This window comes from Danio rerio, chromosome 20 (genome assembly GCF_052040795.2).
Source record: "Danio rerio strain M-AB ecotype USA chromosome 20, GRCz13ab, whole genome shotgun sequence".
Lineage (NCBI taxonomy): Eukaryota > Metazoa > Chordata > Actinopteri > Cypriniformes > Danionidae > Danio > Danio rerio.
In genome coordinates this window covers 27945001-27972958 of record NC_141040.1, presented here as the reverse complement: position 1 = coordinate 27972958, position 27958 = coordinate 27945001, and the positions used below count along the sequence as shown (strand labels likewise).

General features: G+C 34.8%; 1 protein-coding gene across 2 annotated transcripts in view; it reads left to right on the top strand.

Annotated features, from left to right (window-relative positions):
• The window catches only part of bach2b (BACH transcriptional regulator 2b), a 147522-nt gene that overhangs the window by 9018 nt on the left and 110546 nt on the right, over positions 1–27958 (top strand). Inside the window, exon 2 of one of the 2 annotated variants that reach the window (XM_087298216.1) lies at positions 14390–14666. The exons of the other annotated variant lie outside the window; for it this stretch is intronic. Within the exon in view, the coding sequence (XP_087154342.1) occupies positions 14601–14666 (66 nt within the window). The 5' untranslated portion in view covers positions 14390–14600. The remainder of the gene's footprint in view (positions 1–14389; positions 14667–27958) is intronic. 2 annotated transcript variants of the gene reach the window in all.

Below are 27958 nucleotides of genomic sequence, written 5' to 3'. Positions count from 1 at the left end.
TATAATGTAATAAGAATTAGTAGGCATGTAGATGCAATGTAACTTCAATTCAACAAAATGTGTTAGAGACCATCAAAATAAAAATAAAAGTTTTACCAAAATAGTGTACTCTGATAAATTTTAACTCTGATAAATAACGCTGATAAATTTTGTAACTATTAAATGAAAATTGCATACCTTTAGATCTTTACAAAATGTATATATTTTTTTACTGTACAGGTTGAACAAATGCGGTAAAAAAGACCTGTTTCCATGTAAATATTGATGTTAGGTTCTAATTTGAACACTGGTCCCATTTTTGCTGTACAAAACACCTTTATCCAACTTCTGTTTTCACACAAACCATCTTTCTAAAGCTAAACACATCTCCTCATGGAGCTTTCTCTGGATGGCTGGTCCTGTGCGCGTGGGGGACTGTGTGTATTTGTTCTGCGGTTAAATTTGGATCTGTCATCCCTCCCTGTCAGAATATTCATGCCTGCAGCTGCTGAGTCACATGTGCTCTGCAACTGGAGAAGCCTGGAGATCTGCAGACCAACACTCACCACCCCGCTTTTCCATCTTTCACATGTGTTTGGTTACTCCACTGTACTTCATTCATGTAACTGTTTTTTTACTCATTCATTCTCACGTTCTCCATCCGCCAGAAATGTCTCTGTACTCTTTATCTCCTCTGCGCTCCTTTTGGAGTGGGAGTTTAAGCAATAGAAGGTTCAGTGAGGGTGACTCAGTCTGTCCTGCAGTTACACTCAATGTTCAGATCACACTGTGCTGACTCACGAACAATAGAGCTGATAGTTCCAACAACATGTGGCTTGCTACCATTATAGCAGTAAGGTCCAATTGGCAGCCTTCAAATACTTCAGATCATTGGAGGCATGCTTATATACAAAAGACACTGTGGAATGCGAGAAGAGGTCTATATTGATATAATTTCATAAGTAAAAAAGAGATACCCAGAAGTTTATGCACTCTATCAGTACTAGACAAAGTCTGGCTTAAATTTAAGCTGATGGAGTCTAATGACATGTCATAAGTCCAATTATTTTGCTCAGCAGTCATATGTAATATTAAGGGATTTTGACTGAGAACGGGTTTTAATTAAAGTTTAGGTTACTTATTGTTGTAACACTGTAAAGATATTCATAAAGTTCATTCATAAAATTCTATAATCATAAAATATTCATTCGTTTTCTGTTTTGTGATCCAGGTTTTAATTTTTTCTTGTTTATTGGTGCTTTTAAATTGCATTATGGGACCTTAATCTGTCCTCCAACAATTGTTAATCTTGAAAAGTTAGAAAAAGTTTTATTAACTTTTTTCATTAGTTTAATGTAAAAAGTGTTTTAAATTATGGTACAAAAACCTTATATAATAAACTGCCAGTTTTTTGTTGTTAGTTTACTGACTTATTTCTCTATATGAAGAGATTAGATGCAAAAAACTCTAAGTGCCATCTGAAATTTTCATCTAAAATTAGCTTTTTTCTCAGGTTGTTGTGTGTAGTTTCAGTAATTTTACCCTAAGTGCAAAGAATAGGTTATTTTCATTGCCTTTAATATGAAATAACTGAACATAAAAACAGGAGGCTGAGAAAAAGCTAATTTTAGAGGAAAATTTCAGACGACACTTAAAGGTTTTTGTATCTGAACTCTTTATCTTTTATTTCTTATACATTATATGGTTTTAAACTACTAAAATGTCAATAAAAGTCACTTTGTTTAACCGTAGAGTTGAATTTTTAACATAATAGGTAAACAGAGCAGAGATCAAGGTCAATAATGCAATTCACAAGTGAAAATAAACTGAAAACACTTGTTGACACTAGGCTAGGACCGGTACATGATTTTGATGGTATGATAACCTTGGACACAAATATCATGGTTTCACGGTATTGTGAATACAGCTCTGAAGCATGTTCTTTTTAATTGTTAGGGTAAAAAAAAGTAAAATCTTTGACTTCTGCTGTCTTCATTAGTCTCAAAGCCACAGATTTATTTACAATTTAAAATGTCATATTTGGATGTCTTTTCAGCTAAAGATACCGTTGTCCTCTTAAAAAAAAGACATATACCATAGGAGCGGTATAACAGAAAATTTTGGTGGTTTTAAAACCTTGATTTCCCAAATCATGGTATACCTTAAAAACTGTTATCGTCTCATGCCACAAAACATAGAAACTTTGTTAACAATTCCAAAAATCATGTGCTATAGGTGAATTGGGAAAGCTAAATTGTCTATAGTGTATGTGTGTTTGTTTCCCAGTGATGGATTGTGGTTGGAAGGGCATCCGCTGCATAAAACAAATGCTGGATAAGTTGGCGGTTCATTCCGCTGTGGTGACCCCAGATTAATAAGCCGCAAAAAAAAAGAATGAATGAATAATAATAATAATTAATATTATTAATAAATTTTAATAAAATGTATTAATATTAGAGTGATTTTTGAAGGATCATGTCACTGGAGACTGAAGTAACTCTAAAGCAAAAAAAAAAATCATCTAATCACGGGAATAACTGAATAAATTAAATCATAAACTACATTTGAACAATTATTTTGTAGTGCAATACTTTTTTACAATTCATACTATAGTTTTAATTAAATAAATGCAGCCTTGGTGAGCAGGATATGTTTATATTAAAACGTTTAAAAACCCTAATGACCCCAAACTTTTGACCGGTAGTGTAACTGTTGAAAGTTAAACGATATGCTAAACTACTTTTAAAAACAACAATAATAATATCCAATATATAATAAATAAATATAGTATAACTATTAACATTGTGGAGATATTATTGCAATTTATGAGTACTTTTTTTAATATTTTAAAAAAATGTTACTCCAGTATTTGGTGTCATATAAAATAATGTGAAATGCTGATTTAGAGCTCAACTGAAAGCAGTGGCGCCCACTATAATTTTTACTTCATGTTTAGCATTGCATTTCATTTCCAATGAGCTAACATAGTCAAGCACAGTTAACCTCTCCACATATCCTCTGGCCAGTATGCAGTGAACAGTACACAGCAATTGGCTTGTCACTGAATCTCTGTGTGCATCTCTCCCTCTCTTTCTCACACTCTTAAACGCTGAGCATTATTCATGTGCTGATGTGCTGCTGTCTGCAGAAATCTCCAGGCCACCTTATCAATGCTCGGCTGCTCTGAAGCCTTAAGCTGAGAGTACTTCACCATTGCTCTCTCCAGAAACGACAAACAGGCAATCAGTGACCTGAGTAAAGCAGGCAGGAGTGTCTTTACCGCCTGCAAACAGCCACTCCAAGTGAATGTGGGCCAGGCAGAGCCTCAGGCAATTATACACACACACATATATGCAATCATATATAGACATTCACATATACATCATGTGGAAGCACTTTAACTGAAACACACACAAAGAAGTGAACATGGTTTCACACCACAATAAGATGAAGGAAAGCTGCGCGGGAGGGCAGGGGTGTCACTGGTTTTGTGTCGGTACGGATGAGTCATATATGCAGTGTGCCGTGTCAATATTGATGCTTGGTCTAAATATAACCTACACACTGTACCATAAAACTTAGAAAAAGCACATGTGCATACACACACACACACACACACACACACTAACACACACTAACACACACTCGTTCCACCCAGGCTGGAAAATGTGTTTGTTAGTTTAGTTTTTTTTTTTTGTTTTTTCATCTTTCCTCCATCTGTCAGGATTCATGATGTTGAATGCTTTCCTGCATATTTTAGCATATATATAAAAATAGAGCATTCTAGGAGAAATGTGAATGTTTCTATAAATGTTGCATGCTGAATTTCCTACTCCAACATTACTCTATAAAGCTATGAGGAATCTGTTTTAGTTTTTTTCCTAAATTAATTTTTTTTCTGCTTTTATTTATTTATTTGGATTCTATATTTTTTTTTAATTTGTTAAAAAGTTCATTCATTCATTTTCTTTTTAACTTAGTCCCTTTATTAATCTGGGGTCACCACAGCGCAATGAAACGCCAACTTATCCAGCATATGTTTTGGGCAGTGGATGCCCCTCTAACTGTAACCCATGGGAAACATCCATACACACTTCATTCACACTCACACACTACGGTCAATTTAGCTTATTCAATTCACCAATAGCACATGTCTTTGGACTGTGGGGGAAACTGGAGCACTCGGAGAAAACCCACACGAACACAGGGAGAACCTGCCAATTCCACACAGAAATGCCAACGGACCCAGCTGGGACTCGAACCAGTGATCTCCTTGCTGTGAGGCGATCATGCTACCCACTGTGCCAATGTGCAGCCCCTTGTTAAAAAATGATTTTAATAATTGAAAAAACTTGTCCTACTAATTAAAGTCGTTACTTTATTCACAAGCAGCTTCATGGTGGCGCAGTGGGTAGCACGATCGCCACAAAGCAAGAAGGTCGCTGGTTCGAGCCTCGGCTAGGTCAGTCGGCATTTCTGTATGGAGTTTGCATGTTCTCTCCGTGTTGGCGTGGGTGCTCCGGTTTCCCCTACAAGTCTAAAGACATGTGGTATAGGTGAATTGAATAAGCTAAATTGACCGTAGTGTATGTGTGTGAATGAGTGTGTATGGATGTTTCCCAGTGATGGGTTGCTGCTGGAAGGGCATCCGCTGCATAAAACATATGCTGCATAAGTTGGCGGTTCATTCCACTGTGGCGACCCCTGATTAATAAAGGGACTAAGCCAAAAACTTTAAGCACAAACTTTATACATGATACAATTTTGCAGCTTGCATATTATTTTCACATTTTTAGTTCTCCAATGAAATTTTAATTAATTGCTTAATAAATCAACTGTGACATTCTGCGTTGTTGTACTTTTCAGACTTATGCTTAGAGCCCAGTGAAACATTTATGTGATCAAATCAAAAATGAAAATAGTTTCCCATCTGAGCCCATAAGGTTTAATCAACTTTATGCCCATGTTAGCACATTTAATCAGTCAGACGCGTTTTTGTCAAAAAGAGACAAATTCCCTTTTTTGACCCTTTTTTGCTTCTGTGTTTACCATCATCCTATTCTAGTAATGCACCTTACAAGTTGGCAATTATGCCTAACTATCTGTGCCAGTAGAATTCAGATTATTAAGTGTAGAAGTTTTTTCTTTGCTCATAAGTGCGTCATTGAATGCTCTGTCGAGGCTTATCCCAGGTGAACATACCACAGCTATGCTGTCAAAACCTCCGCTTCACACTCTTCGTCAGAGAAATGCTTTTGAGGTGGATTGAAAAAACAAGAGACAGTTCCTGTACCTTGGCAACTTCATTTTCAGATTCCTCAGATTCGCAGCCAACCATAACTTGCAGAAAAATGTGGATGTTTTTGACCTCTTCTCTCTCACTGTTTTTATCCATTACTCCATATGGGACAGCAGTAATTTAAAACAATGTCGGCCGAGAGCCTGAACGAACTAGATACTAAACCTCCTGCCAAGGTCATTCTTTCCCCTTCTACTATTTCTCGCCCTCCTTTTTTTTAGATGGGGAAAAAGTGACTTGTGTCCACAAAAGTGGAAGGTATTTCAAACAATCAGCGGATTCCTGTTAAGTGGGTGAGATCATTGCTTTATGGAGAGACAGGAAATGGGAAGTTTGGTGACCTCTGCATGGCCACTTGTTTTCCGTCTGCCAGAGCGACTCAGCTGGCACAGTGCATTTGGAGAGAACGCTAGATCTGGCAAAGGTCATAATTCCTCCTGGACAGATTTATTTGTATTGCTCTGCATTTCAGAATGAAGAACAAAACCGTCCCATTGTGCACGTGGAGGCTGTTTTACACCACAGTCTATTGGAAACATCTGTGGATGATGAATGCTTGTATGAATAATCATGAATAAATAATCATCTTTCAGCAGAGGTCAGAGCAAACAAGTCAGCGGTGTCTAACACTCTAGAGGAGTGGTGGATGGATTAACCTTTCATTGTTACTCACTGCTTTCGTCACTGTTTTTGGAGGTTTTTATATAATGTTCATTTCAGATTTTGTCTAAAAATATTTACGTATTTGGAATTTAAGTTTGTTAAATTTGCAAATTAACATTAGAAGTGGAAGTTTAAAAAATGATTTGTATGGGAGATCAGTCTTTTGTAGCTAGTTTTAATGACAGTTTTTTTTTACCTAAATAAGTCAAGGATCACTAACTGGTGAAGTTCAACCTGAAGAGTTATTCTTTGTAAAAAAAATTTTATTACAACATTTATCTCAAAGTAATTCATATTTATTGATTAATTTCTTGGTTGATTCAAATGTGTTTTTCTTGTTAAGTAAATTATTGGTTACTCATTATTGCATTATGTTACAGTGTAGTTGTGTTTTAAGTACTGACTAATAATAACAATGTGCCTAGGATTAGAGAGCAAGAGAGATTATGCAGCACTAAATCATGCAAAATTAAATGCAATTTTTATTTCTTATTTGTTAATAAAGATTATGTTAATTATTGCACACAGTTGTGCACAAATATGACTTGAATGTAATTTAGTAGTACTAGTATTAGCCTTACTATTAAAAGTTCAAAATAATTATTAATTACTTTAAAAACAGCAACGAAAATATTGTACATTTGTTATACTTTTTCTTTTTACCATTTTTTCAAAATATAAATAAATTATTTTTAACAATAAATTATACAACACTTATACAATGCAATACTTTCTAAGAATTAAAACAGTCACGTTTTCACATTCATAAAACTTGTTCTAGATTGTTTGTTATAATTGTAGCTTTGTATCTAAAATAATAATTTTAAATGATTATGGATCATTTGGATAATTTGTTTAAAAATATAAATATGTTTTTTGTTACACCTTTTTCTGTCTCTTTAAAATAGTTGTTTAATAGTAACCGCTATTAATAGGTTAAGTTAAATGAATTTTTAATGTCTACACTATACACAACTATCAACTTTCTGATTTTGATTGTGATGCAATAATGCAGTTGTAATGCAATTTCGTAAATCTGCTTTGAAAAAATAATTATTGTGAAAAGAGCTATACAAATAAACTTGAATTAAATGAACATTATTATTATTTTATTATTAATACAAATATTATTTTATAGACCTAATCATCGCTCATTAACTAATTTCAGTAAGCATTTTAACTAATGAAACCCTAAAACATTTACATTTGATAACCATTTCTTTCTTTCTTTCTTTAGGTAGATCCTTTTTTATCTACAAAAGTTAAAGACTGCACTCATTCATTCATTTATTCAATTATAATTGTATTATTTTTGCGTCATCATCATGACACCAATACAATAATCTCCTTAGTAAGCTCAAAAACAACAGTTTACCGTCTAAAAAAAACATGTTACGCTCTCTAGAGTAAATTAAGGATTTGTGGGCCAGTGAGGTGTGAATGAATAAAAACAAGTATCATATGCGGTTTTACTCTTGCAGCTGGAGGTGTGTGTGTGTGTGTGTGTGTGTGTGTGTGTGTGTGTGTGTGTGTGTGTGTGTGTGTGTGTGTGTGTGTGTGCGCGTGCGCGTATGTGTGCGTGTACGTATGTGTGTATGTGTGTGTGTGTGTGTGTGTGTGCGTGTGTGTGTGCGTGCGTGTGTGTGTGTGTGTGTGTGCATCCTGTGAGACTCGCACAGGTGGCAAGGGGGAGGGTGGTGAGGTGGGCGGGAGCAGCAGGGGTGGCATGACCACTTCCTGTCTCCAATGTACAGTAAATCGGTCTCGTCTTTACCAAATCAGCACCGTGCACCGGCGGTGGGTTCTGGAACAAACCTCTTATTGGTTGATCACTTGCAGTGTGGCTTGCAGAATAAGACTGTTTTTTTTTTGTTTTTTGTTTTGTTCTGAGATGTTTTTGAGGTGTCTGAAGGCAAAACGATAACAACAGTTCACGGCAGAGAGAATATTAAAGCAGTACTTTGAGGTCATACACAAGCGCACTCATGCAAACTTATTTTGCAGTAAATAAACCCTACAAAATGAAAATTATTTATGCATTTTTTTAAGTGTTATAATTGTGCCCCCGTTGCATTCACCTACTCAGAAAGTGCAAAAAAGGACAACCCAATAACTTAAAGTGGCATACGGTGCTCAGCAGAATTGAGTACACCCCTATTTAAAAATTAATATTTTTATCTATTTCTCAGCGAATATGGGTAATATACAGTATATTAATGCATTTGAACAAAACAGATTCATTAAACAGATATATGTATTAAAATAATATTTTAGTGACAGAAACTCTTCAGAAATACATTTAAATTCATGCAAAATATTGCAAAACAAAATTACAAACTACATCTTTTTTTTAACAAAATTTTATATATAGTTTTTGCTTCTCTTAATTTTTGCTCTTTTTCTAAATGTTATTTCATATTTTTTCCCTGACATATAAATTTGGGCTGCTAAATTTTGAACAATTATTGTAAGATATTTTGTTAGATTAGCTCCAGATTTGGCTTCAGTACTGACTAAACTAGTGTATATGTGCCAATATATAATATTGTAAAGCATCCTATAGAGCATATGAATTTAAATAAGAGATTTGTGAGGGGGGTACTTACATATGCTGAGCACTGTATGAAGGTGATCTTATAATAATATATCGCCCCTTAATCTGCACATTTCCTCTATTTCTGTTTATTAGTTGTAACAGCTAAAGGTTTACACTGTTTGAGCCAGAAAAACTTTAAAAATGTTTTGTGGTTGGACGAATCTGTGAACATATCCTTTTCCACAGACCCCTGAGGCATGGGGACATTATAGACAAATTAAATTTTTAAAGAAAAGGTTAGTTGTGTATTAATGGCTCGTTTCCACTGAGTAGTGCAGTTCTGTAAAGTAAAATAAAAAAAATAAATAACTATGTTTACCGTCTCACTTTTTTTGGACATTTTTGTAAGGGTGCCTGGCACAATTTGTCTTTGTCATTCAAGTGTGTTTTTTGTGTGTGACATCACACAGGCACCATTTTGGAGTTATACAATTTCTAACTGATTAAAAAAAATGCAGTTTTATAAAGCTTCAATCTAGAGGTTTAAAACGTTTAATAAATGCTCTAAACGTAGAAAAATCCTGGAATGTTTACAACAAAAACCTTTATTTACTTAGAATAAAAGACTCTCTGAAATCAACTTCTTTACAAGGGGTGTGAAAAACAGTTAAAGTCAGGTGTAACCTACGTGATTTTTCAATATTTTAACAATCAGTATCAATTAAATTTATAATCTTACATCCATATGCACAATGCTTAAATCAGATAGATTTAAAATGTTGTGTTAAAGTGTTACATTGAATTAAAATAAGTATTTAAAGCCCAAACAATGATTGTAAAGTTAATTAAAAGTGCTTACCTTTATGAAAATGATGAGAACACACATGCATACACAGAGATATGTTTGCAAAACATATATTTTTGCGTCTTACTGCAGCAACCCAGGCCATCCGATACCTTTTTGTTATTTCTGCCACCTTCTGTCCATATCCACACTGTAAAACCCAAAAAGTTAAGGTAACTCAAACCGTTTGGAAACTGATTGCAACAAATCATTTAAGTTCAAAAACTAATACTATCGAGTACTGTGAACTTAGTCCATTTAAGCTGAAGTAATGAGGTATTTAATTAACTCACTACCTTCAACACTGAGTTCAAAACTCTTTTCAAATGAGTAGAATTAACTTTCAGTCAATTTTGAGTTAATTAAACTCATATCATTTGATGCAATTGACTGTTGGGTTTTACAGTACATTGTTCCAAGGGGAAAAAAAATAAAAAATCTGTTACCAAGATTAATTTTGTTTCCTTTTCAATCACGGGACTTACTGTTACAGCCCTTATGCAGCAAGAACGTATATCCATGTGTTTGTTTTGCGAAAACAATCAAACCAGTGAACAGCTATCAAGAATTCGAATCCCCCCCCCGAAATGGCGGCTACACCCATAATGCAACTCGCCAATTGCAAGGATGATATTACCTGACAAAAACTGATAGGGTGGAGCTAGACTCGCTGCTGAATGCTGAATGGTTCACAGAGAATCATTACTTGTGTGTGCAAAAAGCCAGGGAACGACGACACCATACAACAGCACTGTTTTGAAAATGCTACATTTTATCGGACAGTGCTGCAGAAAAGGGTGGGATTAAACAAGATTATGTGACAGATAAAACGGACGGCAGGTTTTAATCTTGTGGTCTCACACATACACGTGATGCAGAATAGCCAGTCAGAGTTTACCAAGTTTGAACTTTCGAACCCAGTGACATGCAAAACTTGACACATACATTGCACTTCCAGTCTGCTGCATTCGCTTGCATATGAATGGAAGTCAATGGGGCAAAAAGTGCACCATGACCGCAGCTTAAATCGTCATTTTTAAGCAGCTCATTTGCATCTAAATGAGCATACAAAATTACTTGATTTTGCTCACACACCCCCCCAAAAAAGTGGGGGTTTTGTAGCTGAAGCTTCTGCGAGTCTTTGCTTTTTTAAAAGCGGTATTCGAGTGTTCATATATTTGTGTTTGATGTATGGAATGCTGTATTGACTTGCCTGAGGTGTGAAGCTTGACGTGGGTGTATGCAGGACACAATTATAGTTTCTTAACCTGACAGAGAGTGCATTGGTCATGACCACAGACCTCAAAAGCTCTGGTAAAATAAAAAAAGCTGGTAAGAATGCATTGATCCATAATGGATTTCTCCCTGCATGCCGGTCAGAGTCAGGCTGGATTTATCAGGTAGCTGATAGAGAAACTGGTCCACCCACTGTTAGGTATGGAAAGATTTATATGCCTGCAGTCAATAGCTGTGACCTTAACTTACAGTCAACAGGCTGAAGTGGCAGGGGTCAATGAGTCCAAGACCCAGTCATTCCATTGATGAGTGGCTAGAAAGAAAATGCACTGCAGTTTCTAATTTTTTAGTTAAAACTGTGCAGAATTTTACTGGTATTATTGTTTTGGATTACGGGTAGTGATGCAGATGTATATACGACTTTGTGGACATTTATATATTAATAAGCTTCGAAAATGTTAAAGTATACAGAAGTTCATAATGTGGTATGAACAGTTATTTAAATAACTTTTAATAGATAAAGAATGCAAATGTTTTTAATAATATATTATGATTATATGTTGTGTGTTGATTATAAAGAAATATACTAAAGATGTATTATATATATCACAATTGGATTAAATAGTATAATATAAATTCATAAATTATTCCAATGTTTATGTAATAAATAATTTAGGGTTATATAGATAATAATAAGCTTTAAATAATAAACTTTATTTTCTCTACAAAAAGATAAAGCTAAAAAGTTATCAACCAAATGCTCATTGTACATAGAGAATGTACTCATTTGCATTTCAGATTTTTAAAAAACAAAAAATCCTTGCTTATCTCTGTTTACCTTTTTATCTATTTTTTTTTACTTTTACAAATGCTCCATTCACTTGTGGAGAAATAAATCCTAGGAATTTAAGAATTTACAGAATTTATCAAAATAAAAATGTTTAGTTGCAAGGAATAATCTGAACAATTCTTAGTTTAACTCTTATTTTCTAGTTTGTTCTAAATGTGGCGTTTTATATCTCTTAAAATTTAATTTTAAACCATGTTGAAAATAAATAAATAAAGTGTAAAAACAAAAAAGCATTAATGAATTTGTTTTTGTAAGGACAGTTAAATATATGATTTCAGTCAAATTTTGAAAAATATGCATTTTGCATAGATGATAAAGCATGCTACTTCTAAATATATATTTTAAGAGTCAAAGCACAATTTACTGAATACATAATTTTCTGAATAAAACAGATGAATTAAAAAAATAATAATTTTCAGTTTCAAAATGTCTTTCTTACAAGAGAATCTTTCTGTTATTTAACTTAAAAAGCCATTTATCTTGTAGTCTTCCTCATTTTTTGTTTTTTTGTTGTAGACTTTAAAATATTTACTTTCTATAGTGCACCATTTATAAATGAAGGCTCTTTATTGATATTTATGATTCTTAAAAAAACTTTAACTTCCAAAGAACACTTACATTCCTCATTTCCTTATTTAGATTACAATGTTCTTCAAACTAATGTCTCTTGAGAAATGTTCACTGAAAGGATTTTTGTAAATTAGTCTTGTATATCATCATGGTGACAGCTCTATTTTGAAGAGCCAAGCAGTTCTTGTTCAGTTTGTGGTACAGAAGTGCAGGCTTCCACAGTGTTGTAATTCATAAATACTTGTATAACGCATAATTGTGCAGTTTGATGTTGTGCAGTGAATCATGTATTTGCAGATGCTTAGAAGCCTCAGATAACTCGTCAGGTTTGTTTGTCATCTCTTATAGACACAGACAGGAAAGATCTTGTAGAGCAGGACTCCACCTTTGCCAAAAGGCAAATGCTTACAGCAATTACTAAGTTCAAGAAAAATGGAAAATGAGAAAGCCAAAAATGTGGGGTGATGTAACATTTCAGCCTCTCAGACAGTCTGTCTGACACATACCTACGTGCTTTTTTAACATTTAAAAATCTTTCCATGAAACTTGTTCTGGAAAAGAAACAATTGTGTATTAGCATAATTAGATTTTTTTTTCATTGGTCTTAGTGATTTCCTTTTGCAAAATTTGTAAATGTTACAATAGAAATGTACATGGTTTTATTTTACATTAAAGTTTAAAAAAATCACCTTATATTTTAACTAATGAATGAATCATTAACTGTGACCTGAAAACTGTATACAATACTTGAACATCATTATAAAAGCAGTAAAACCATTGGTAAATTCTAAAGATTACCAAAAAATAGATCAATAAAATGCAAAGCGAGGATAATTCAATTTCAAAACTCTTCAGTTTTACACCTTTTTCCTCCTTTTCACAACTTTTACTCATTTAAATTTTTGTACATTAAAAAATGCTGGCTACCACACAATCGAGTTATGTTGACACAACACCAAGGAATTACGTTAACATATTAATTTTTATGAAATGATGTGGATTTAACATCAAACAATTAGGTTGTCCTAAAAAAAACACCTCAAGAATTGTGGTGTTTCAGCTTATTTTGTATAAGCAGTTTGAACAAACAGCAAACGTAATTTTTGAGTGTATGCATAAGGCTGATGAGCTGTACACTCAAAAAAAATATTTGCTGCTTGTTCAAATTAATTCACAATTATTTGTTTCATATTCACTCTACTTAAATTCGTGCAAACGATTAAGTTAACTTAATCAATTTGTGTTGGGAAAACATTGTGTGGAAAACAGCATTTTTACAGTGTAATATCAGTGAAAGTGCATTAGCAGTAATTTGTCATTGATTAATAAACACTGCAATTCAAAACAGGTTTCCAACTTTTCCAAATATGAATTATTTCTGAAAGCACACATAATAAAGATCACTTTACAAACATGGCATTATTACATTTCTTAAGGTTTTTTGGGGGACAACTTCATTTTTTTCATGTTCAATCTACTTAAATTCATAAAAATTATTAAGTTAACATAACCAATTTGTGTTGGGACAACATTGTGTAGGAAACATTTTTTTTACAGAATAGTATTAAAAGTCTTAGCTGGCAGAACTTTAAACGTTTTTTATCATGCATTAATAAACACTGACATTTAAAACGATTTTCCAACTTTTCCAAATTACATATGAATTATTTCTGAAAGCACACATGATATAGATCACTTTACAAACATGGCATTATCACTGTTTTTTAAGTTTTTTTGGGAAAAACTTCATTGTTTTATGTTCAGTCTACTTGAATTTGTACAAATGATTAAGTTAAGTTCCATTTGTGTTGGACCAACATCAAGAAGTTTTGTGAAAATTTTTTTTTACAATGTAATTATATTGAAAGTGTATTAGCTGGCAGAACTTTAAAAAATTTCTTTATCATGCATTAATAAACACTGAAATTTAAAACAATTTTCCAAGTTTTTTAAACTACATGTGAACTATTTCTGAAAGCACACATGATATAGATCACTTTACAAACATGTAAAGGAATTGTGTGGAAAACAGCATTTTTTTTACAGTGTAATATTATTGAAAGTCCATTAGCTGGCAAAACTTTATGCATTTGTCATGCATTAATAAACACTGAAATTCAAAACAAGTTTCCAACCTTTCCAAATTACATTTGAATTATTTTTGAAAGCACACATGATATAGATCACTTTACAAACATGGAATTATCGCTTTTTCCAGAAGCGATTCTGCTGTTGTTCTGCCAGACGTTCATGACGTGACTCATTTTGAAGAAGCATGATCGAAAACAGGTGTCTAGCCCAGTCATTTAAAAATAATTTGCCTCATAAGATGTAAACCCTCATTTCTTCTTGTGACTTTTTTAAAAAAAAAACTCTCATGTATGACAATAAGAAATTCACTGTTCATTACAGGAAAGGAAGTATGGCTGAGGTTTACAGTCAATGAAGTCGGAGGGGCGTGTGTTAGCGTGACAGAGGTGGAGCTTAATCCACAGAGAGAGAGAGAGACTCCTCTGTGAGGAGGCCTGTGCCGTCGACCCCGAAAACCCATCCGAGAAGTGTTGCTGGCGCTGCACCACAACATGCGTCTCAATCCCACAGTCACGCGGGAGCATCTCAGCGCATGCTAACACTTGGAGCTGTCATTGCCACCTCCTGTCAGAGCAGTCAAACAATGGAGCAAACCACTGTGAGTGATCAAATTTGAGTTTTGACTTTTGCTTTTACACCTCATGCATATGCAGAAAAGATGGGCGTCTTGAATGTGCCTCCAGGTTTGGGATTGCAATTTTGTTTTGAGGGTCAGAATTGGATTTAGACCCAGCAGCCTGCAAACATAATGGATCACGGTCACAGAGGTAACCGGGTCAATTGCGCAGTGGGTAAATGTTTGACAGGTGTCCTCAAATGTCCCCTTGTGGTGCTTTGGGGCGGCAGGTTGAATGAGATAACCTACACCCTCATTAAAATTCCGTTTCAGTTAGGAAGCCATTTTGACCAAACAGATTTGCTGAAAGTTATGCTCTGCTTGATGTACGTCCATTTTTAAAGTGTTTTGCAAAGGAAATAAAGCTTCCTTTTCAGTTTCCTCTCCAGGTGCTGCAAAAAAGAGCCGTATAAATAAATATCGAGCCGCAAAGTGACTGCAATATTAACTCGATATAGAAAATCAACTTTCATTGTAGGCGGATCTTTGCCAAAAGGTTCAATCTAATTATGGATGCATTGGAGGATCCATTTTCCCTGTAAGCTCAGTCAGAGGTTCCAGTTGAACTTTTAATACAACGGAGTGAGTTGTTTTTTTTCGGCCATGAGAGGGAAAGAGTCGATCATTCTGAAATGACTATGAAATATCCTCGAATGAACTCTCTCACATGCACCTTATGTGTAGGTTAAGACAAATTTGGTTTCACGTTTTCATTAGAAAGCATAATAGATGCCTTAAGACTCACTCAAAGATTAGCATGCTGCTTACTGAGCCTTTTCAATTGTTGTCATTGGACATTCTTAAAGGGATAGTTCACCCAAAAATAAAGGTTTACTCAATATACACTCTCAGAAATATTGGTGATGTACATATTTGTACTTAAAGGGTGTATATATTGATACCTTAAAGGTATATATTAGCACCTAAAAATTTCAAGAAGTACGCTTTGTATTTTTTAGGTAATGATATGTACCCTTGGGGTATTAATAAGGACCCTTTAAGTGCAAATATGCACCTTTCGAAAGGGTACCATCCCAGTGACGGCTCTTTCTGTGTATACTCACCCGCAAGTGTTTCTTGAGTTCCTTTATTCTGTTAAACACAAAAGAAAATAGCAGAAAACCTGTAACTACTGACTTCCATAGTAGGAAAAACAAACAGTGTGGAAGTCAATGATTACAGGTTTTCAACATTCTTCAAAATATCTCCATTTGTGGTTAACTGAGGAAAGAAAGTCAAACAGGTTTGGAACACGTAAAGGGTGAGGAGATGATGACAGGTTGCTGTTTTTTTTGGTGAACTATCTGTTAAATAGTAACACGTTTGAGAGCAGGTATCAGTGAGTAATGTAGACTAAAAGGGCACAAACTCATGATTTTTGCTTGAGGAGCAGAGCTTATACAGATCTTCCAAGGTTCATAAAGTCAGCCATGGGTAATCTGACTATTGAAATGACGTAAAGTGGATCCAGATGCTAAGGCTACTTGTGGAAATGCTTCTGTTTTGCATTTTTCTAGTTTAATACAAACATTTCTTATTGCACATTGAATTATATATTTTTTTTAAAAAAGGATTGAACAAAATTTTTTGTTTCAGAATGCCTTTAGCTCGCACTACATGATTCCACAAATTAATGATGATCATCATATTTTCCATCAAGATTTGAGATGATTTAAAGGCTCAGTGGATTAAGTGCATTAGGTCAAATTTGTTTCTTTGAGTAATACTGAATAGTGCATAATCCAAAATATTTCATATTCATTTTATTGCATGCTTTTTTTGCTAGTTAGTTTGAAGTCACAGTGACAAAACAGATATTTTCTTTATTGCAACATATCTGGGTGTAATGGATTTTCTAAACAACAAAAATGCAGGGCGGGACTTAGTCTCAGCCTCAGGCATCACATCCACAGGCAGTTGGCTGAACATTTGATGCATAAAACGTTCTACAGAGAGATTAGAATCTAATAAACAAGTATGGAGAGTGTACGATATTGACACCTATCCAGTTGTAGGCTACAATGCAAGTTAGCTTAGAAGTATGTAAGTCACAGTGCTAAATAAATAGAGCAAGAAGAAACACTTTGGAGACAGCCAGAGAACACGTTGCCTTTTATTTTTGCTTTTCTTATGTGAAAGATTTATCACCATGTCACGATGGTATTGAAACATGCCGTTTAGGAGACACAATTACAGATGTACCCATTTGAAAATTTTGTCTGGTACCGATAACTCTTTACATTCACATTTTATTGAACACATGTTATAAGATGCTGACATTATGAATTGCGATTGGTTGCTGTACACCATAGTGTGAGCAGTGCATGAACAATGAAAATTACAACCTCCACTAGCTTACAGGGTTTGGGACTTGTGGAGCTGTGCATCACTGGATTTGCTCTTCAGTGTCTGGACTTTTAGAAGTGAAAATTAAACCACACTGAACTGAACTAAACTGAACTTAAACTCTGAAAACTGGACTAACACAGTTTCAATTTACTATAATTAAGCTTATAAGCTTATGTTATGCTGCTTTGACACAATCTACAATTGTAAAAGCACTATAGAAATAAAGATGAATTTAATTTAATTTAATTCAATTTAATTTAATTTAATTTAATTTAATTGCATACTATAGTCCAGTCTAAACCTTCTGCCATCAGTCTGAAGTTCTGACAAGGCCAAACTTGATGGTTCTTGATTCTGTTCTTTGATTGGATTTTGAGGTGTTCATGTTGGAAAATAAGATTTCACAGTGTCATCTCAGATTTCACCGCCTCATGTAAAACACAAATTGGCTTTAAAGCATACAGATTGATTTTTATATATCTGAAGTAAAGATCACATGCAGTCTATTGCTTAGGCATAAAAAATAAATTGATCATTTGAAATGTCTCGATAAATCTATAATCACAACAGGTTTACTGTATATCCTCCATTTATGATTGTAGTCTGTATCAACCCTCAGTTTTTACTCAGAGCTTGTGCATACTGTGAAGCAGCGATCTGTCCCGTTCCCAGCGTGCTTTTCTGCATGTGCAGCATGGGGTGAAGCAAGTGAAAGAGGACATTGTTCGTGTCTTAGTGAGGCATGTTGCATGCACTTATAACTCTGAGTGGGTGAAGTTTCCCCCATCATGCACCAGGAATGCCTTTGAATGACTGGATTGTGTGGAAGAGGAGAGCAGCAGGCGCTCAACGCTTTTGTTTTTATTTTTCACTCTCTCTCATCTCTGTGATAATCTCTCTTCTGCTTAACCCAAAAAGAGACAACTGCCATTATTTACTCATCTTCAGGCCATTCCAGACCGGACAATTATTGTAATCAAAGCCAATGGGGTTTAAAACAACATTAGACCCCACTGACATTAATAAAGTGATGAAATGAGCGTGAGTGACAGTGTAGATAGCTTTGAAGGTATAGACACATTGCACTTTAGGTGTCCCAAGTTTGAATCTCAAACCTTCCCTCCCTTCTCTCTCTCCAACTTCACTTTCTGTCCAGCTACCAATCTATCATTAAAGCAAAAAATGGCAAAAGTAAATTTTTAAAAATGTAATAAAGAAATGAGGTTGAGAAATTATTCTAGAATTAATTTCTGCCTGAACCAGATTTGCTGAGACTTTTATTTCAGTATGTTGGTATGTTTCCAACTAAAAGGGAATATTGATGGGGGATGGGGCTTTCTTTTACGTCATTCTCTAACAGTAAACTAATGGTAAGAGAGGCTTTCCATTTATTACAAAAACAGTACTGCAAGACACTTTTGGTTTTAACAAACAGAACTTAGAACCTGTCATTTAAAAAAAATAAAATAAAATAAAGAAATAATCAGCTGAATAAAAATTAATTTTAAAATATTCAGTAGTGTGATAAATTCACTGTTACTACTACTGTTGCTGATAACGCTAAATTTAGACATCTAACATTATAATTTGTGCAATTCATATTTATTTTAGTCTCATTTTTAAATAAATTAAATAAATAATTCACTTATTTTCTCATAACACTTCATATTTCATTGCTAGATGTGTCATTTTTGAAGAGTTATACGGTGGCATATTTTTGATGTCTAGTTGTCACCACCTATTTATTAAATAATGTAATTGCTGCCTACAACTTTCAATTTTGAGCATCGTTACACGCAAATGACGTGATTTTAATCTTAACCATAAACATCAGTGGTTATATCTAGACTATAAAGTGTTCCCCCAGTTTGTAACTCCATAACTAACTCAAAAGACTAAAAGACTGAACCTCTTGGTTGATTTTTGCATTAGAATTTTGAAAGCAGCGATTTGAAGGATTGATAAACCTATGCAAATCACCATCATTTATTATTTATGTTGCGTGGGTGTTGAGATCCTGATCTTTTATTGATTAATCATACAGCTTACACTGAATGCATTGATGCCGGCCAAACAAGTAGTGACAGAAAACACCTTTAATAACATAAGAAACCCACCACATCCCGAATAATGCCACAACTTATGATATCACAACTTCTTTCTTCATCATTATATTTTACAGGAAAGCTTAAATGCTTTCATACATGTGATTTGAATGACGTGAAAGATGATTTCTCTGTGATCGTTACAAATTTAGGATTATTCTACCTGTAAAAAAAATTATTAATCCACGGGCCACGTGTTACCAAACCGCGGGTTGTAGCAAACCCTAGGCATGGTTAAGGTTATTGATATACAGTTGCTACAGAAACCCTCAGCTTGATATCAACAGAAGGACCGCCAAATGTGGAAGCAAATGATCAGATTTTCATTGTCTATTATCAAAACAACCCGAATAAATCTGTGGATTAACTTGCACAGATTAACTATCCACTTTTAGAATAACAATGTGAGCAAAAATACATTGAAATTTAGATTTCAGGTGGACTTACATGTTTTGTTTTTTTATGTGCTATCCCTTTAAGTACTACATCTCATGTTCAGACTTTATGTGTTTCACATTAAACCAGCAAACACAGTCAACAGAGGAAAAAGAACATAAAGGAAAGAGTGATTTAAGTATGTTGTAATGTCATGGATTAAGATGCCCGGCACAGCTGCATCAGGGCCGAGCGGTACAGTGGTGTGTTTCTCATTCTCTCCCAAGTTCGAAAGCAATGACTCGTTAAAACGTGTGACTCAGAACGGCTTGTTTGCGAGCAGACCACCTCCAGAGTTTGATTCACAGGCTTGAGCTATTGATTCAAGTCTTCCGCTTGTGCCTAACAAAGAAAACAAATGGCTTTCACGTCTCTCCCTCCCTCTCGTGCATTCTTTTCTCTCAAAGGGCATTGATTGATGAAACCACACAAGTGAAGGGTCCCGATGCCGCCAGGGGGGACTCTTAGTGATGTAATGTTTCTGAGGTCTGTCTAGATCGACATAAAAATGAAAACAAAGATTTTGAGATTTCGCCGAACACGTGCTCGTTTGAGTCTCAAAGGAGAGCTTTGGCACTTACGTCATGGAACTTGGCGACATTTGCAACCGTTCGAAACGTTTATGTGGGAAAACAGTCTGTAAAAAATTTCCGAAGATTAAGTGACACAAAATTGCCTATTGATTTCACCGAACATTTCATCATATAGCAGTCATGATCCCACTCTTCGGTCACACCCTGAGGGGTCAGTTGATATTTCGTCTGCATTTTAATAGGACAGGTAGACTTTTGCGAGAGACTGACGACATCCATTGCATAGATGACCATTTGGTGTTGCCTTGCATAACTTCTTTTCAGTCACTTCCTTTGCTTCTTTTATGAAGCACAAATGTGACACCGGTCTCTGAGTTCACTTTACTTCCCCGTGAGAAACTCTGGGCTATGACACCGTCTCCTGTTCTGGGTGTGTTTTGATTGGAGGAGTCTCCTCTGTGTCAAAGAGCTGCGTGTTGAGGCTTCCTCCAACGCTCCGAGCGGTAAGGAGAGCACCAAGTGAAAGGTCATGTAGAACGAGAGAGAGGAAGGCTATTTTTAACCCTGCTGTATCATGTATCACCTCCCTGACACGAGATTAGGTGAAGGAAGGTATTTCAGGATACTCTTGGGTAACCGTTTAGGCCAGGTGAAACCAGGTACTGATTTTGTCTAATTAGCTTCCCGAAAATTAGCTGTCCAGATTTTTTATTATATATATTTTTGGATGTATATTGAAGACAATACCTATAATTTGAGTTTATATGAAGCAGATGATTATAATGTTTTAATCAAAAAATGTTACAAAGCTAAAAGTAAAAAAAACAAAATAACCTGATGCCTATAATGAAATAATAGCCTTGACAGCATTTCTATTGGCCTCTATTGGTTGGTTAGTAGCTGTTAACTGGTTTGTTGCTGGTCAGTGTTTTAGATATTACCTCTGTGAGTTGCAGTATGGGCGTTTACCACAGCTGTAGTCACAGTTGGCACAGTGCTGTACCCTTGTAGTACTTTGAAGTTGGCTAAACATATGGTAAATATCTGGGGAATGTTTTGCTCATGCCTGCGAGGCTATGAGCAGATGCTTTTTGGGATGACATTGGAGGATGTGCACTAAAGAGTTGACTAGAGAAATGTCTGCCCTGGCAAAGGTCACACTGAAGCCTTCCTCTCTTTATTTGCTTTCCTTTGCAAGTGTCCCTTTCCTTCCCTTTGGTGTCTGGGAATGGCCTAAATTATTTGCACAGCATCATTTTTCCAGTAGTGTAGCCTTTCTCAACCTGTTCGTGTGAGAGGTTAGCTTTACTTTAAGGCTGATTTTTGCACAAAGTTATTTAATATTTGCATCATTATTGTTGTAATAGATGTTGAACTGTCACATATGGGGTACAACAGTTATTAATTAAATATTAATAATTATAATTATCATTATTATTGTTACTGTAATAATAATAATTATTATTATAGTGGATTACTGATATTCTAATATTAATGAATATTGTTATTAGTAATAATAATAATGTTTATATTTGATTCATATTTTAATAATTTATATTTATAATGAATATATTAAATACTGTTATTATTATTATTATTATTAAATGTTAGGTGTAAGGTTTAATGAGTTTTGAAATAAAGTTGTTTTGTTTATATATTATTGAACAGGGTATCTGCGGGGTCTTAAAATAAAATATTGACTCCTTAACGCAACCTTTTAATTTTTTTTTACTCTTTTATTGTAAACTTGCTCAATTATTATTTTTTAATTTTATTTGTCTTTTTTTTCTCAGAAGATATATTTGTTTAAAATTCATACATTTTATTTATTTTATTTTGAGGGGAACTTTCTAAGTTTTCTTAGGTTGTATTGTATACTACTATGTATGGTCTTGTTAATAACCAATAAAAAATGTAAAATAAAATTACAAAAAAAAACTTCAATTGTCTTGCATTTTAAAATCAAAATAATCACCAGCAACACATTTCATCTCATAAACTCTATTTACAACTAATATTATAATAGTACACTTAGTTTAAGTGCTGTGCATTTAGTTGAGTTTTTTTTTTTAAGTTATGTTGAAATTAGCGTTTAGCCATATAGTCTGAAAATGTCATTCTTGATTGTTGATTGTCTTAAAAATGTCTTAAATTTGTCTTGGCAAAACCTGCATAAACCCTGTAGAAGTTTTTATTATTTATTTAATTATTTATTTATTTAATTTATATATATATATATATATATATATATATATATATATATATATATACATACACACACACACACACACACACACACACACACACACACACACACACACACACACACACACACACACACACACACACACACACACATATATGTCTTACATATAATAGAATTGAATTTGACTTTTGATGCTTGGGTGACAACTTGCCCCGATCCTCTTGTGTACACATTATGCAGTATTTTTTCTATTGTGAAGTGTCAGTTCATGCAGCTCAAAGGGAGTTGAATGAATAAAAGCGACGGAATCCCCAGTCTCTTCCTGCATTTGCTATGTGTTTAGTGTCTCTTTTGTGTCTCTCTGCTGCTTCTCACTGTCTGGACTTTGGGAAAAGAGGCACGTTTGTTTCAGGAATGCACTTCTCTTGGCATCATCACATCTTTGTTGGAAAGCGAGGGAGGAAGGTCTGGGTTTGCCGTCGCGGGTTATCAGGGACTGTTTTTTTGGGGATTTGTTTGGGGGGGTTAAAGCTGCAGCAGAGTTCATTCATTCATTCATTCATTCATCCGGCCGTCATGGGCCTCCACTTTCTTTTATTTTTAGCCAAATCCATCAGGCTTGACAAGTGGGAAATTTGAGCCAGCTCGGGGCACAGCTCCAGAAGCCCCTCTCTTTCCCTTTCCCTCTTCCTCCTGGGACAAACAGAGCAGAGCAGTGGCTGGATTCACACCGCTAGAGATGTTGAGTCATGGGAGTCTGTGTATACAGAGACGCCCCATTGACAGAAAGAGGGGGACATGCTGAGAAATGACTTTTTTTTCATCTGAATAAAATAAAAAAATGAATAAAAAGTTAAAAAGAAATAGATTTATTACATTTTTAAAACAGTAGAAGTCTTTTATTTATTATTTATTGGGACATATTGTCATTCCAAAGTCATGTGAAATTAGACAAAAACAAAAAACAAATCGGCTGTATTGTGTGAGTATGTTACATGATTTATTGCACACTTATGGCTAGGTTCAGAGCAGGGAATTCAGTAAAACCTATTCCAGATTAATTAGTGGTTCATTCTGCTGTAGCGACGAGTCTTATTTAAAAAAAAACTGTTTTGCAAACACTAGTTGATGGTTTTGTGGATAGATCTAACAGCACATCTTAGAAAAGAAAACGCTATTAGTAAAAAATGAATTAAAACAAATGTGAATAATTTGTTTATTAATTAATTTGTTGACTGATTGATTGATTTGTTCTTTCATTAATTTGTAAATTCATTCATGTACAACAAAATCATAAAGTAATTACAACTTTAAAACAATGTTTAAAAAAAAAAACACATTTGGGAACTAGTTTTGTTTTTGTTTTGAGCAATGTTATTAGTTAAGATAAATGTATTTTTCATAATTTCCAAGTAGTTTTTGTTGAGTTTTAAGCATGAATCTTAAATAATAGTTAATATTTTAAAATGGAAAACTGGATAAATATGAAGTATAAATAGCATTGCAATAGGCAAAAAAAAAATGAATGTAAGGTTCTTTCAGTGCAGATGAACTGAAGGGATGGGCTGTGATTTGAGAGAGCGAGACACAGAGAGAGAGAGAGAGCACATCTCTGGTTTGCTTTCCTCTGCTTCTTCTATAAGGTAATGTCTGGTCACTCTGGAAGGAGAGTCACGTGTGTGTGTCTGTGTGTGGATATATTTTAACACACAGCAGGCAGATGAAGAGCAGGGGAGTGGCTGAGGTCCAGCCAACCTCTTCTCTGCCCATCTCCCCCTTTTTTTTTAACCCAGTCCAGCACCAGCAGACGCAACATAGCAGTAAAATACAGCCAGAACCAGCCAAAAACACACACTCTAAAAAGCAAGTGACCTGTTAAAATGCATGACAGTGTGTGTGTATATGCGCAAAGTGCCCAGAACACTTGCTTATGTTTCCTAAGGAACATGCAGTATATCGTGCTTTTTGTTTAAATATATGTTGGAGAGCAGAACAGGCATCTGGGTGACTCCCCTGTCTTGTTTGAATATACTTGGAGTGGAAAGTAGATGGACATGTGGAGTGTTTATAGTAACAGATAGGGCTGAGAAAGATATATTGAGAGAGATATTCACTGCTTCGATTAGACCCTAGCATTGCTGGTTTGGTATTGGTCTGGCTTGTGAACCAGAATAGATGCACTGGACACTGGTGATAAATGCGGAACAAAAACATGCTTTTTCTGGTCATTTTTCAATTATTTGCATTTATTTAATATTTATTTATTTTTCTAAAGTTCTTTTTTTTCTTTTACAAATTTTCTGTGTATGTATTAATCCTTTAATTACTCATTTATCTATTTACTGTCACACTTCTGTTTATTTGGCTGACTTTCTATTTTTCTGTTATTTTTTTCTATGGTTTACTCTTGTTTGCTTATTTTTTTACTTTAAATATTTCCTGGTTCTCTGAGTTTTCACTTTCCTATGCATTTATGTTTCTGCTTTTTTATTTCTTCATTCATTTACTTTTTGTTTTTGTATTTAGTTATTTATTGCTTATAAGCTACAAGTTACAGTTGAGAAATGCAGCATCACAGACTAGTTAACTATTAAAAAGTTAGTGAACACTTGTCTCTTGATGACCTGGCATGATTTAGCAAAATTATGCCAACTTAACGCCCTAAACAATCTCTCAGTACCTGAAGTTATTCAAAGGATATTTTAATCATTTTAAGAGATTATTCATTCATTCATTCATTCATTCATTCATTTTCTTTTTGGCTTAGTCCCTTTATTAATCCAGGGTCGCCACAGCGGAATGAACCGGCAACTTATTGCGCACTTATTTTACGCAGTGGATGCCCTTCCAGTCGCAACCCATCTCTGGGAAACATCCATACACACTCATTCACACTCATACACTACGAACAATTAAGCCTACCCAATTTACCTGTACCACATGTCTTTGGACTGTGGGGGAAACCGGAGCACCTGGAGGACACCCACACAAACACAGGACGAACATACAAACTCCACACAGTAACGCCAACTGACCCAGCCGAAGCTCGAACCAGCGACCTTCTTGCTGTGAGGCGACAGCACTACCTTCTGCACCACTGCGTCACCTTTAAGAGATTATTATTGTTGTTGTTGTTGTTGTTGTTGTTGTTGTTGTTGTTATTGTTATCATTTTCAAAAAGCACATTTCGTCACTATAAAGTCATTTATATGAAAGTCTGTATGACATAGGTCTCAAACTCAAAGCCTGGAGGGCCACAGCTCTGCACAGTTTTGCTCCAACCCTGATCAAACACAACTGATCAAACTAATGAAGGTGTTCATGGCTCTTTTGAGCACCTTGATTATTTGGATCAGCTTTGTTTGATAGGGTTGAAGCAAAACTGTGCAGAGCTGTGGCCCTCCAGGCTTTAAGTTTGAGATCTATGCTGTATGATTTGTCAGCATGTGCAGTATGGGTGTCCTGCCTTTGTCTTAGTGTATTACTGTCAGTCTCAAATATATTTTTTTATTATAGAGTCAGTAGTAGTCATGTCTGTGAGCCCAGAGCAGAGTTCAGACCATGTATAATACGGGATACTGCAGGTTCTGCTGACACGACCCTGCTGTACACACACTTACCCTTCTGCGCCTCAATCTACTGTCACATCAGTGCACCGAATTACAATCAGATGAAAGTTTATAGTAGCCTGAAAGCTCTGTGTTTTGATGTAAGTTTGGCGTTGTTTGATTTAGGGTTGTTGTTGATTAGTTCTGGTACATTATTATTAATATTTTAATTCTCTTGTAAAACCCAATAAGTTAAGATAACTCCAACTGTTTGAGTAAACCGATTGCAACAAACCATTTAAGTTCAAAAACTAATCTATACGGTTACTGTGAACTTACTCCATTTAAGTTGAAGTAATGAGGTATTAAATTAACTCATTAGCTTCAACACTGAGTTCAGAACTCTTTTTAAATGAATAGAATTAACTTTCAGTACATTTTGAGTTAACTACACTCATTTCATTTGATAATGTTGGGTTTTACAGTGTGTCACTGTCATTCTGTTGCACTGAAAACTCCTCTCAAGAAAACAAATTCCTTGTTTGTGCAAACATACCTGGCAATAAAGGTCTTTCTGATTTTGATTATTTAAAGGTATTACAATAGCAGGTCCTTTAAAATATATGTAAACATGCATAGAAGGCATATATTCTTCAAAAGCACACTGTAAAAAGGTGTTACATTTTGTTTGTTTACATAGGCATCTTTTTTAAGCATCCACTCATGAGAATTTCTTTGTTGATGCTTCACATAAGGTTAAGGATAAGTTATAAAAATATGGCCTTGATATTTATTTGTATATTAATAACAAATGCAACAAATATGAATATAGTTTAAGCCACCGTAATCCAATAATTTCTTCAATTTGATTTTATTTTCGTATTTTTATGTTGTTACTCTTTTTTTTGTTATTATTACAATCTCTTTCTTTTATTAATGAATTAATTTGTTTATCTATTTATTTGAATTTATTTTAGCTTTGAAGCTGGCGTTCTGTCTCTATTTCACACTTATTGATCAGATCTCTTGCTGTTATTGGGATTCAGTTAAATGGTGTTTGTTGCAGTGGGTCTTGTGAAGCGTGTTCTTAGCGATCAGCTCTCCAATCATCCATCCCATAATTGTTGAATTTGTCAGTCAAGTCCAAAAGGAGTCTAGCAGGGCATTTTATAATATGTGATGGCAAAAAAGTTTAACCAAAAGATGAAAACTGGCATTAAACTGACAACCTGTACTGTATTTCAAAGAGAATACTCATATGAGCTCCGAACTCTACGAACACAGTTATTCATATAGCTTGGTATTCACGGAATGCATTTTACATCAATATACTCAATGCTCAGTGAAGTTTTTGGGGAGTTATTATCAATGTGCTAGTCTTGATGTTATCTATAAGCCAGTATGCTCCATAGTTTATGGAAAAGTTGCATTCAGAATATATAAAGATTTAAAACAGCCATTAAAGATCAAATTTTTTTTATAAAAATCTACTGATTAGTCAGATGCAATACATACAAGTATTTGTTTTCTATTGAAACACATATGTATAGCAGCATTAATGTTGTCCTCATGAATGTTGAAAGTGGGAATGGCTTTTAAATTCGCCTTGGTTGGTGTTATAATGGCTAGCTAGAGGCCGATTGTGTTTGTCAGATCTCAAAGCCTCGCTTTCTGTCACTACATGCAGTCTGCTGGGTTGGCTTCCTCCATGAGCAAGCCATGATTCATCTGGATTGCGAAGTTTTATTAGACATCAGGTGAATGAATCATTGCAGGTTGATAATAGTATTCACATTTCTCATGGCAGCCATTGAAAAATGTCCACTGTCGCAATCAAACTCCCATCAAACGAGAGAGCCGGAGTCAGACATATCAAGCCGAGCACTGAGCTGAATACTAAGGCTTTCAGTCAAGGACTCTCTGCCCTTCACGGAGCCATCTGACGAACGTGGATTTGTCAATAATCTAAGATGGCGACTAACCTAAGCTAAATCTGCTTTGATCAATGACTCTTGAAAATGGAGATTCAGGCGAGACACTACAGGCAACTTTTTTATGCACCTGTAGCTTTTTTTGTGTGTGTTATTTTTTGCAGTCT